The 13,688-nt window shown below is 45.7% G+C and overlaps 2 protein-coding genes across 2 annotated transcripts in view; both read right to left on the bottom strand.

The window, feature by feature from the left end:
- SLC6A2 (solute carrier family 6 member 2) overlaps positions 1-1,764 on the bottom strand; it is a 52,144-nt gene extending 50,380 nt beyond the window's left edge. The window contains exon 1 of the mRNA XM_090259437.1: positions 1,711-1,764. The gene's annotated coding sequence lies outside the window, so the exon portion shown is untranslated. The remainder of the gene's footprint in view (positions 1-1,710) is intronic.
- Positions 1,765-11,270: 9,506 nt separating this feature from the next.
- Positions 11,271-13,688, bottom strand: part of LPCAT2 (lysophosphatidylcholine acyltransferase 2) — a 48,780-nt gene continuing 46,362 nt past the window's right edge. The window contains exon 14 of the mRNA XM_090259008.1: positions 11,271-13,095. Coding sequence (XP_090115134.1) covers positions 12,911-13,095 — 185 coding nt within the window. The 3' untranslated portion in view covers positions 11,271-12,910. The remainder of the gene's footprint in view (positions 13,096-13,688) is intronic.

Below are 13,688 nucleotides of genomic sequence, written 5' to 3'. Positions count from 1 at the left end.
TGAGTCCGCCTGCTGCACTCAGCACGGGATCCGCTCTCGGGGGCCTCAGCTTTCCCTTCCGTATAATGGGCGAAGGGATTCCCAATGTTCGCTTCTGCTCTGCGATCCCCTGTCCTTACTCAGAGGCAGTGATCGGTGGGGGACTTATCGGCACTGGAGCTGGGACTGCAGGAGACCGCTTCGAGCAATCGGTGAGCCCTCTGCCCGCCTATTTAGGTGCTGGGCTTGGGGCTGCCGCTGACCAGGCAGGGATCCAATGAGAGGGGCGGGCCAGGGGCAGGATGGTCGGGCTGCCGCAGAAGACTCACATAGCAGTGCGTAATTACATTTTCCCGACTTCTCTTGTTGCGTTGGTCACCTGGGGTCTTGGCAAAGCCTTGATTACTTTCCAGTTGTCTGGGTTTCCTCCCCCTTTTTTTCTCCTTGCCTCTTACCTTCAGACTTTGAAATGAGCTCAGTGACTCAGCCGTTTGATTTCTTATTAATTCTAGGCTCCTGCGTCCTATCTGCCCATTCTCCTTCCTGTTTCTCAGAAGCCTGGTTTGTCCCTGTCCCCTTCCAGGCAGCCACAAACAAAGCCACTGCCAAGGACTCCCCGTTACCTTCCCCTCTGCGGTGCCAGGATTTTGGGTTACCTTCCACTCATCCTAGTTTCTGTGCTGAGCACGCCAAGTCCCATTCCTGGAGTGGAAAGAGGATTCTGAAGTTTCTGCATAATTTCTAATTTAAAAAACCCACAAAAATAAGATCCCCAATAAAGCAGATCAACAGGATGCCATGAGCTGTGGCTAATGAGGTAAATCACAAAATTCTAGGAGAGAGAAGACTTCAAGTTCATCCAAAGCAGCCCCTCTTTCCACCCTATCATCCCCAAACAGCAGCCATTTAATATGTGCTTGGATGCCTCCCACGACGTTAAGCTCACTTCCTCCAAAGACAACCAACTCCACCTGCAGGCCTCTCTGAGGGTTAGGAAGCCCCCTTCTCTTTAGATCAAGCTATCTCCCTATGCCTTGTACCTTCTGGCCCTGGGCTTAGCTCTTGGAGCCACATCAAAGAAGTTGATTCCCTCATTCTACAAAGCAACCCTATGCATATTTGAGCATAAGAACAGCAAGACCCTCTCCCACCCAATGCTGCTACCCCACTTGCATTGAGTTTCCTCTTCTCTGAGCCAAGCACCCAGCCCCAGCGCTTTTCTGTGTGTCTTAAGGTGCTGATTCCAAATCAAAACTCCTGGAATTGCCTTTGGAATCCAACAGCTGCCAGGAAATCAAAGCTAATTGCTGAAGAGGGAGGCCATTGGGACACATTTCTCTCCCCTCCTCAGCCCCTTCCTTAGGTTTCCTTGATCCGGTTTGTGTCAGTTGCGTCCCGGTGAAAAGTAAATGTTTGCACGGCTCCTCCACCCTTGCGAGACCTGCCTGTGTTTCCTCGCACCCGGGACGGGATGTAGCCTTTCGCGATCCATCGTGAAGCAGCGGTGGCCTCGCTCAGCCTGACATCAGGGTGGCTGGTGGAAGGGGTTGCCTGTTCCGGGGGGGTCTCCAACCGCAGGCCCCCATGCTGTATTTGACCCACCCACCCCCTGCTTTGCAAATCAGGAAATGTCACATAAAAATCTCATAAAGCATTGGGAGCCCTCTCCAGCCACTCTGGGTTTGGAGAGTGCAGAGGCCTCCAGTTGCCCCCGAACTCCTTACAACGTACCTTTCTGCTGACCTCTGTGATGTTGGAGAGTTGGCGACCCCTGCCCGCGGCACTTCAGCCTTGTTGGCTCCAGCATTATCCCTGCGGTGGCGTCGCTGTCCCGGGAGGCGTTATCACTTCGCCTCCACGAGAGCACCTAGGGCTATCCACGCGCGCCCACCTCCCCGGCCGTCACCGGCCCTGCGCCTGCACTGCTACCTGTGTGTGTTGCCAGGTGTTTCCTAGCCAGTCAAGTACCTTTGGCCCTTCTGCTCTTTGCACACGCCACGCGCTCGGCGGGAGGCGCCCTCCCAACCCACCCCGCCCTGTGTCTGCTAAACAAACATGCGTCCTGCGATCGGTTTGGATTGGTTGTCCCTTTCTCTGAGGGCAGGGTGCCCTGCAGACCTTCTCCCCTGGGCACCCTCAGCACCATCCAAAGGTGGGTTTGCTTTTGTATTTTCCCCACCTGAAAAGCAAGGAAAACACAGCCCCCTGCGCTCAGAGCCACAGGGGTGAAAGAGAAGAAAGCATAATTTGGTAAAATCCTTGTTATTGTTATCCCTTAAAGGACTGGGAGTTTTAATGTGTGTTCACCTGCATGATGTCCTTTAATATCATCCAAGGTAAACCAGAGAGCAAATGACAGAGAGCGAGACGCTGTGGACGAGCCAGAAGAGGATTTGGGTGTGCCCTCCTTCAGGGAGGGATATTGCGTGTGCCAGGGTGGGCTTGGTATTTGGAGGTAGTGAAGCCAGACCGGGCCCACCCAGTTCGGCACCCTCTGATTCCTGAAAACCCTGACCCTGGTGGCCCAGCACACATGGCACATTGTCTCAGGGACCTGGCCCAGGATCGGGGGCCTCCACGCTTTGGGGCCCAGAGTGACCAGGGAAGCAGCCACTCCCAGGGCACCCCCACCAAGCCCCACGAGTTCTGAGCAACAGGTGCTGTGTCCACTTTTACAAGTGAGACCTGAGCCAGGGGCTGCAGACAAACTCCACTCTGTGAGCGGCGTCTTTGTGCTACCAGAGGAGAAAGGCATGTCACCCATGGGTGGCCTCCACCACCTGGGGGCCAGCAGCTGTTTCTGGGAGCTGAGGCTGCAGCGGCCTCTTCCTTCTGGGCCAGGTACTCGAAGAAGGAGCACTTGGCCATTCTTAATGTTACAGCTGGCAAGCAAGTCCCCACCCACCGCTCTGGGGCAGCGCCAGCAAAGAAGCCCAAACACAGATGCACAAGGCTGAGGGACGATAACATGAATGGGTGTCTCTTCACAGTCCCCTGCCCTTATGGGCTGCTTTCCCCCTAAATATGGAGGAAAAAAGAAGTCATCTCTTTTGCTTTTAGGGATTTGCTTGCAACAGAGGACAAGATCAGAAGCCTTCCCCACCCAGCGGCCCCTTCCCCAACACACAGTAAGGACAACAGACCTCTCCTCCTTCCCTGGAGTCAAAGGAGGGGCCGCAGTGGGACCTGAGTGGAGATTGGCGCAGCGCTCCTGGCCTTGCCGAATGGCAGAGCCAGGTGGTCCCAGGGTGTGTGTGGGGACTTGTGGCCATCTTGCCCAGGCCCTGAAGGCTGATGAAGGATGCAGCCCTGAAAGCGGTGGCTGCTCCACTCACCGCTGGGCAGAACGGTGGTGGCTTTTACCTGGGAAGCTCCTCCTCCCTCCCCAGCCTCCGGAGGACAGCAGGAGACTCGCAGGGCCTCCTGTCTGTGTGACAGAGGCCACCCTGTGTGGTGTGGCGGCTGCCAGTGCCTGTGCCCAGGGAGGTGGTCAGTGCGCGTGAGGCCTGGGCCCCAGTTTTGAGTGTTGGTTTTCTGCCATTGAATCCCCCGCTGCCCGCCCCGGTCCTGCCGCGGGCCTCAAGGCCTGTGAACCATCTCGCTAAGCACTGCGCCTGGGCATGAGCCACGCTCTGAGGAATCCCTGTCTCTCCTCCTGGGCAAAGAGGCCTAGAGGCAGGTGGCAGCCCGGGGGAGCGAAGAAGCTGGTGGACGAGGTTCGGAGGGAGAGGTGACAGGTGATGTCGGGGGAGGCGCATTGGAGGTGGCAGCTTGGGTTGGGATGTGTGGGAAACACTGAGCCCGCCAGCCTCCTAAGAGACGTGATTTGTACTCGTTCCAGAAGCTAAAGCCTTGGTCTGACCGCCCAGCTTGGTTGTGAGCTCGCGATGAGAAGGTGGGCACAGGCGGTTTCCCTGGGACGGGGGTCCCAGAAAGCAGGAGGGAAGAAAGGGGGCCAGTGGCCCAGGGAAGGAGGGAAGGCCAGCGGAAGGAGGTGTTGCCAGGGTCCCGCTCACTTCTGCCAGCTCCTCTGAGAGGCTCCTGCACACAGGGCCTCCCAGCATTGCCCCTGAGCGACCTACGGGAGCCAGGACCTTTGTCCAGCAGCGCTCAGCCCCCAAGGGGCTGCCGGCTCCCTCCCAGGCTCCCAGGGCAGCGACCTGCCCGCGGTTCCGGGCAGCCCCGAGCCAGGAGGCCAGAGCGCAGAACAGGACGGCGGGCGGCGCCCTCTGGAGGCCGTGCGCTGCCTGCGGAGGTGAGACTCGGCCCACGGGGAGCGTTCGGGGCAGCTGAGCTGCCGCCCGAGGTGGGTTCGGGGATGCGGAGCTCCAGGGGTGTCTCTGTAGTTGGGGCATCACACAGAGGAGGGCAGCCTGTGAAGGGCGTCTTTCTCTGCGTCTCGCCTCTTCTCTCTTATTTAGACACACGTACGCGTTTGGTCTGAACTGACTCAGAAAACTCAGTGACTGTGTAAAGGGATATCCCCCTTTTACAGATGAGGAAACTGAGTCCCAGGGAGGGCACTGGGACCAGAGCCTAAGTACCCCAACCCTGGCTTTCTTTTCTCTGCGTTATAGACCTTCTCAGAGGAAGGTGAGCTGCGGCAAAAATGGGGGGCAGCATGGGTGCCTGTCGGTTCTTTCTGGTGCTGCTACCCCCGCAGCTGCTTCTGCCATGCGCAGAGATCTTCCCCGCGCTGCCCCCCCGCACCCCCAATGTGCACAGAGGCCCTGGCCCCATGCCCTGCTATCAAGCCCTCCAGGAATAAACAAGGCTTTTCCTTCCATCCCCAGGACATTCCACCTCCCCTCCTTGTGCTGACCTCAGCCTGGGGAGCCGGACGTCACCACTGCCACCGTGCTGGGGTGGGACGAGCTCCGCAGGAACAAATGCATAAACGCAGAGACAATGGCCGAGGAAATGTGGCCTGTTGATGTGGCTCTAGGGCTGCCACGTGAGGGATCGGAGCAAAGGGGGTCTCCATTCAAGGTCATCTCCGCACTGCTGCCCTGGGTGAGTCCCGAGCCCTCTCCAAAGCCCATGCGGTAGAGCCATCAGTGGTCGTACCTTTGGCTGCTGGGAATGTAAATTGGGGCAAAGGCTTTGGGGAAAACATTTTGCAGTCTCTCATAAAACCAAACCTACAGCGACTCAATGACCTAGCAACTTGACTCCTACCTAGTTGCTCAAGAGAAGTGAAAACACTCCACAAATGTCACCTTAGGTGGCAAACAGGAGTGAAGCTTGCGGATGGAACTAAAGTTGTTATCAACTGACCTTAAAATAAAGAGGTTACCCTGGACTGCGCAGTGTGCCCTGTGAAGTGGAAAAGGGAGGCAGAAACGAAGGGCACGCTGATGTGTGATGTGCAAAAAAAATTGTCTTTGCTAGTTTGGCTGTGGCTCAAGGAGCCAGTCTCTCTGATGGAGATCAGGGGTCATGAACCAAGACTGCTGACAACCCCTAGAAGCCGCAAACTGCAAGAAAACGGGTTCTCCCCTAAAGCCCCCGGCCAGAGGAAAGGCAGTGGGGCTGACACGTTGACTTTTGCCTGGAGAGACCCAGTGATGTCCAGGATCAAATAACACAGGTGAACTGTTTAAGCCACTAAGTTTGTGGTGATTTGTTATAGATGCCATAGGAGACGAATACAATATGAAGTTAATTCCATAAAAATATTTTCTAATATTAAACCATCCTTACATTCCTGGAATAAATAAATCCATGTGATCACGAGTTTTTCTTAATGTATTGTTGGATTGGATTTGACCATTGAATCTATATTTAGAAGTGAAGCAGAGTAATGATGGAGCATTCTCATATGGCCCTTATTTAATTTCGGTATCAAGGTTATTTTTCTCTGTGAACTGTGTATAACCTTGGGATTATCTATTTCTTGAATGTTTCATACTTATCTCTAACTCCATTTGGGGGTTCTTTAGGGGGGTTGATTTTAAATTACTAATTAAAATAGAGCTATTTAGGATCTCTCTTTCTTTTTAGATTTATCAATTTTTCTTTAAAATATTCATTTGATGTAAATTTTCAAATATATTTACAGTATAGATTTCATAGTCTTCTCTTGTGATTTTAAAATTCTTTCTCAATATATAGTCATGCCACTTTCAGATTCCCAAAATTGTCCTTCTCTTAACTGTCCTAGAGCTTTCCTAGAGGTTGCAAAACTATTGTAAAATGTCACAATCTGATAAACACACAATCACTTGTCTGTTCTCCATGTCTATCATTTGTCATGCTGAGAATGTCATATAAATGAAATCATACAGCAGGTAATGTTTGGGGGATTGGTTCTTTTCACTCGGCATCTTGCTCTGGAGATTCATTCAGGCTGCTGATTGTATCAAGAACTTGCTCCTTTCCTTCCACGACCTTCCAGCCGCTGATGGATGTCTGGGTTATTTTCCATTTTTTATTATTACGAGTCAGTTTGCTACACACATTATCACCAGCCTGTGTGTGGACATAGCTTTCATTTCTCTGGGACACATGCCCAGGGGTGTAACTGCCGGGCCACAGAGTGTTGCGTGTTTCTTTCGGTAGGAAGTTGTCAAACTATTTCCCCAGTGACTATAGCACTGGACTTTCACACCAGCAATGTAGGAGTGGTCTGGTTTCTCCACACCCTTGCCATTCTGATCACTACATCATGGTATCTCATTGTGGGGTTTTGAATTTATTGGGGTAATGTTGTTAACAAAACCATACAGGTGTGAAGTGTACCACTCACCAAAACATCATCTGCACACTGCGTCGTGGGCCCATCACCCAAATCAAGTCTCTTTCCATCCCTGTTTAGTCCTCCTTTGCCCCCTTCCGTCTCCCCGTAACCCTCTTCCCTCTGGCTATCACCATTCTGTTGCCTATGCATTGTATATATATTGCTTAATCCCTTCACCTGTTTTTGCACCCAGCCTCCCCAACCTCTTCCCCCTTCTGACAGTTATCAGTCCGTATGTGACATAATACAGTATTTGTCTTTCTCTGATTGGCTTATTTCATTTAGCATAAGATCTCCTCCTTTTTTACTCCTGAGTAGTACTCCATTTGCATTTCTCTAATGCGTTCTAATGTTGAACATCTTTTCATGTGCTTATTTACCATCGGTATATCCTTTGTGGTGAAAAGTCTGTTCAGGTCTGCTGCCCATATTCTAATTGGATTTAAAAAATTTTTACCATTGGATTTTGGGAGTTATTTAGATATTTTAGATACTTCTTTGTTAGATATGTGGTTTGCAAGTATTTTCTCCCAATGTGTGCCTGTCTTTTCATCTGTGGAGTTAAAAAACCCATGGACAGTAGCACATAAGAGGAGACAGGGTAAAATCGAAGCATATTGCTAGAAAGTTCTTGTTACAAGTGAAAAATATGCTATTATTTGAAGGTAGATTATGTTAAATGAAAGATGTACATTGTAAGCTCTGAAGCAATCATTAATGGTAGGTAAATAAGTATAGCTAGCTTCTAAGCCAAAAGAAAATAATAAAAAAATAAAAAATTGATTAATTCAAAGTAATTCAGGAAAAGGGGGAAAATGATCAAAGAACAGATGGAAAAAACAGAAAACAAAAAACAAGGTGGCAGTCTCAAGCCCAATCATATCAATAATTACAATAAATGGAAGTGGATTAAATGCTCCAATTAAAAGGCCTAAATTGACAGACAAGATAAAAATGCAAGACCCAAATGGGCCATAAAATACTCGTTTAAGTGATGCATGTGAAAAATAAAGACACAGATAGGTTAAAAGAAAAAGGATGGAAAAGATAAACCATGCAAGCACTAATCATAAGAAAGCTGGCGTGGTTAGAGTGGCAATGTTAATAACAGGACAAGGAGTGTCACTGGAATTAAAAAGGAGTATTTATAATGATAAAAGGGTCAGTTCATCAAGATGACATAACAATCAGAAATGATTATGAACCTGATGGCAGAGCTTCAGACAAAATGACAGCTGATAAAATCATAATTATAGTTGGAGATTTCAACATCCCTCTCTCAATAATTAATAGAGTAAGTCAACAACAAAAAAAAATCAGTAAGGATAAAAAAGGATATAATACTATCAACTAGCTAGATCTAACTGATATTTATAGAACATGACACCCAGCAGTTGTAGAATATGTTTTTTTCAAGTACACATGGGACGTTCACCAAGATGTGCCAGAGGTTGCGACATGAAATGAATCTTAAAACATTTAAAAGAATTAAAATTTTTAAAATGGCCATAGGAACATTTTCTACTTCAACGTAAAACCCAGGCCGAGACAGAAAAATGTCCTCATTGTCCTCCTTTTCCAGAAGTGGAATTTTTCTAGTTTCTTCTTTTACTGGGCGTGGCCCTTCAAAGGTCTGTTTCTTTCTCCCCGGAGATATCAGTTCCAAATCCCCTTGTCTTTTGTCTTGGGTGGCCACAAAATACTAAGTCTCTTTTGTCCGAGACTGACCCATGGCCGCAGGTCAACTGTAAGTTTTATGCCTGCACACAGCTCTGGTTTTCAGCTTCCTTTCCAGTTTTGGTCTTTATAAGCATTTCTCTTATTATGGCACACACTCCGTTACGCTTTTCAAATATGCGTGTGACATTCTGTTCAGCATTTTAGGGGTTTTGTGGCCAGGGGGTTCCCAAATTGTCCAGTTTTCACGTTTCTGGAACCTGAAGCCCGTCATGTAATTCTTGAGTTATTTTAGGGGGTCAAGTTGCCTTGGCCTAATCAAAAGTCCCCACATTTAGAGCCTTGGGTTTGCATTCCGGCCCTGGGTCTCACCAGTGACGTAACTGAGCATGGGAGGACACCTCTCTGAGCCTTAATTTCCATAGGGGTCACTAAGAAGTTAAAATGACTAAACTGTATATAATCTAAGATGATATCAGTTTTTTTCCTGTAATTAAATGAGTTTGAAACAAATTTTAGTAATTATAAAATCTTCAGTGAGTTGTAGGGATCATAATCCCAGGCTTTCAAGTTTGCTGTCAAGACGCTCTCTATTCTAATACAAAGCAAGACACAGTAAGTGAAAGGTGGCATTATTGTCATCTGTTCACTCATCAAATATTGAGTGTTTACTGTGTCAGGCTCACATACATGCTAGGAATAACAGACAATAAACCTACACATATAAACCAATCATTTCACAGGAGTTTAGATGCAATAGCAAAAAAAGGTAATAGGATTGAGAGTGTCTGCAGAGACAAAGTGGGCTTTTAAAATTAGGTGACGGGAGGTTCCTATTCAGTGACATGCCATTTTGTTTCTAATCACTAAGAAGTTAAAATGACCAAACTGTATGTAATCTAAGAGGATATCAATTTTTTCCCTGTAATTATATGAGTTTGAAACAAATTTTAGTAATTATAAAATCTTCAGTGAATTTTTCATTTTGGAATTTAGAAAGCATAAGTAAGTCCCTTAACAAATTATTTGTAATTAGGGACTCCTATGGAGTATTGAGTTGGGTATTTTTAATAGTGCCAAAATGAAAATCTAACTTACATGTTCAATATTAGAAGAATGATTAACATATTATGTTATAGCTACCTGAAGGAAGAGGAAGTACACTTTTTAAAATGTACATTTATAGAGAATGTTAATGACATTGGAAAAATGTTATAGTGCAAGTGAAAGGACAGGATATAAAATACCATATATATTGTTATCTTGAGAATGTAAGAATATCTAAAAGAAGGGTAAAATCAAATATGTCAAAAATTAGTACAGTATACCCTCACCTACCCCCCATGGTAGGTGAAAATCTGCAAAGTAGGAACCTTACATTTATTTTAGTATTTATATACATTTTAAGGCTTTATAAAGCCTTCCCACACACTTATAAACCGTTCCCAGTCCCTTATTAACCTTTTCCACACTTTTATAAACACCACTTACATTCTTAAACATATTCTACACTCTTAAACATATATAACCTTAACAACATATGTATACAGTACCGCAAAATCCCGTGATAGAGCGAAAAAACCACGATAAATAATTAAATATACAGTACTCCCTCTCTATAGCGCGGTTCACTTATCGCGGCCTCACTGTAACGTGGGATTTAAAAAAATATTGTATTTAATTATTTATCACGGATTTTTTGCTCTGTCACGGGACTTTGCGGTACTGTAGACGTATGTTGTTAAAGTTATGTAGGTTTCAGAGTGTAGAATAAACGTAAGGGTCCTGCTTCGTGGGGGGGAGGGGGGCTGGAACGTAATCCCCGCGGTAAGTGACGGCATACTGTACCAAGAGCTGTGTGAGGGCCTTCACCTCTAGCAAGCCACAAATAGCACTAATTTAATACTCTGCTATCAGAATTCCCCCCCCGCCCCATTAAAAAAGTTCATCTAAGTGAACAAAAAAGAAAAAAAAAGGCGGTAAGTGGGTCTCCTTTCCTAGAGAAGGGCTTCTCACGAGCATCATTTTGCCCTCCTCTCTGGCGAGCGCGCTGTAAAACAAACACGCAGGGACCTTTGTGGGAAGGAGCTCACCTGTCCTGACACAGTCAACGCCCCGCCCCTCTCAGAGCGTCCATCAGCAGTGGCCAGGCGCCTTGCCCTGGTGACCGGCCAAAGGGGTGAGTTCCAAGTCTGGGAGCCAGGTATCTGCGCTGCTTGTGCCCCATGTGGAGAGCAGACCACGTGTCTTCTAAGAGGGTGGCGGTCTCTTTGAAATACCCGCTGTTAGGTACCGGTGGCAGCTGTCCCCTCAGCCTCCCAGAGCTCTAAACGCAGTGGCAGAAGAGAATGAAGTACGTTACAGAACAGAAGCGACTGGGTCTGCAGTGTTCAGGACGTCCTTATCCCTCAATAGAACTCTTCTGATGGAAATTATCTGGTGTATAGGTCTCAGGTGCCAGTATTTCTCCTTTCAAAGAGGAACCCTGTTTTTTTCAAGCGATTCTACAAAACCACAGTGCATTTAACTGACTTGATGAAATGCGATTCCTTACCTTAGATCCGACAAGGAGAAAAGCCCCTTTGAAAGAAATCTTGGTTAAGACGGCACAGAACTAGAGGCCTCGTCTGAAGTAACATTGAGGACCATGGCTGGTGTTATTACCCGTACCCCACCGGTCAGCGGTCTTTATATTAAATACTAAGTATTATTACTCCGGCTAAAATTGGAGTTTTTCATTAGAGTAAAATCATGTTCGACATTTCATAAAGCTTAAATGCAAACAGAAATGATTAATCATATTCATAAATATGCAGACAAACTCAAACCATGATAAGAAAAGGGCATACACTGCATTTGAGACAAAATGGCAAAACCACACTTTTTTAGTTGCCAAGATTTTATGTAGCAATGCTTTGCTCAGTAACATAACAAAACAAACAGTGCATTGGCAGAAGCGGAATTTAAGACCATAAAATATTATTTGAAAACAGGAAGACAAGAGCCTCACGGAAAGTTTTTCGTTCTCGATGCTACTTTTTCATGACTAACAGGATTACTATATGGTTTGTATATGCACCTGAGTATTACGTATATTCCGTTGCGGGTGACAGACACCACTGTAAACATGTACTTTGCTAGTTACTTCAAGCAGTAGTTTTCAGCTCGTTCAATGCTTTGTCTAAAGAGCTTTGAGACAAATAAAAAAGCAAACAATTATATATACTTTCATAAAGTGTTTAGCAAGCAATTTTCCAAATGCGCATTTACTCGTTAAATTGGAGCACTAAGTGCTTAATATGTGGAAGTAGTTAGAAACCATGAGTGTGATACCTCTCTCAGGAGACTTTCAACTGGCCTTAAAAAAAGGCCTTAAAAAACTAGCTTGGATGTCAGTTGCCATTAGATTCAGAAACAGAGCCAAAACAAAGAGTTAAATTAAAAAACTGAACTCAGAATTTGAACCAAGTATTTATGCACATTGAAAAATTGTTTCTTTGTTCAAAACTTCAAACATAAATCCTACTGACAATATGCACACATGCATGACGTCCAATAAAAACGGCACTAGAGGGAAATTATTGATTAACCTGAAGGATGAATGTCACCGTCAGATTCCTGCCTGGGGGTTATATGGGGCAGGGGGGTGGGGATTGCGAGGATTTTGGATTCCCTAGCTTTTCGTGATGCTTTGGAATCGTTTGTGTTTTCCCTGAAGATATTTCAGACAAGTTCTGAATTCTCATATATCAAATCTGATTCATTTACTGGGCAAAAGCTACATTTTTAACTATCCAACTCAAATTAAACTAAACTCTGTGGCAGACAATTCATTTTCTCATTACAGAATCAATGTTACCTTCAATAAGGCAATTTCCACTTAGTCCTCGGCCCATAGCTATTGTCTGTAAGAAAATAGTTCTAAATCAGTAGATCATACAAAAGAGTATGATTTCCCTTAGCAGGTGGTTAAGGAAACCTACAATAGGGAAGCATGCTAGAGAGAACAGGAGTTTTTAAGAGTCTCATTTAATCAACAGAGTTCTTCTTTCTAATCCAACCATAGTCAGTGATCCAAGAAACTGAAATGGAAATGGAAAACATTCCTCACACTCTTCATTCTTACTTCAAGAATGGAAAGGAACTAGAAATAACAAAATAGGACTTTGTTTCCCCACAGAAAACTCTTTAGCATGTTGATTAATGCTCATCAGTATGTGGGAACATTTCATTCATTTGGATGTGCAAAGTACACTGGAAAAATCCATAAAAACATTTTTTATGACCAATAAACCAAATGGTACAGCACAATGTAACAGAAAACGAGGACTATTATAATCCTTGATCTACACAGGTGAATAAAAGCATCTTAATAAAATCTACCATTTTTATAAAAAAGCTTTCCATTTTATACATCATCATTACTCAGTAAATGCTATTTACAACACTCTTGATAAATGCCTTTGCAATGTCAAGTAAAAGCCCCTCCATTTTCCTTACTGGGGACACTTGCTTTCAGTCATCTTTCTTGTCTGAGGGACTCTCGTCTTGATTTTCAGGACTGACTTTATTACTCGCGATGGAGGGAGGCGCCTGGTTTTCCTCGGGTAATGAAAACACGTGGCTCGTCTGGAGGTCTAAGTACGTTGTAAATATCTTCGCATATTCCGGATGCTTGAGGGCAAAACTTCTAAATTCCTCTAGAAGGAGGGATGAAACAAAAATCCAGTAAATTAAGGTAAATCTTCTTTTGACAGGCTGCGAATTAACATGTGACTTTAATAAGATCATTGTTGCAAAATCCTGTTACTCAACCCTCATAAATTCATACAACTATTTCAGAAGATAGTGTTTCCATGATCTAGTAAGTTGAAGACATGCCTGTTCTGTGACCCACTGATTCTATCCCAAAGTGTGGAACCTTAGAGTGTGTCCGGGAGGATGTATGAGTGTCCAGGGCAACGTTATTCATGGTAGGTAAAAAAGGGAAACTGCTCACAGGTTTGTCGACAGTAGAAATGGATAAATATATTTTGACATATTTATGGAACATAATGCTATATGGAAATGAAAAGGAATGAATAGCCCTGTTGCCCCAAGGCAGGGAAGTCTTAAAGCTGCCATATTGAATGAAAATGGCCAGACACAAGTGAATACCTGCTGTGTGAGTCTATTACATGGATCCCCAAAACTTAGAAAACTGAATGTAATATTAAGAATGTGTCCTTTTGGGGTGAGGTGCCAAAGTAAAGCAAGGTAGAGACTCCTTTTGGGGTCAGCTCAGCACCCCTCC

The sequence above is a fragment of the Furipterus horrens genome, unplaced genomic scaffold, assembly GCF_987537825.1.
Source record: "Furipterus horrens unplaced genomic scaffold, mFurHor1.1.pri manual_scaffold_13, whole genome shotgun sequence".
NCBI classification, from domain to species: domain Eukaryota; kingdom Metazoa; phylum Chordata; class Mammalia; order Chiroptera; family Furipteridae; genus Furipterus; species Furipterus horrens.
This window is presented reverse-complemented; position numbering and strand designations above follow the sequence as displayed.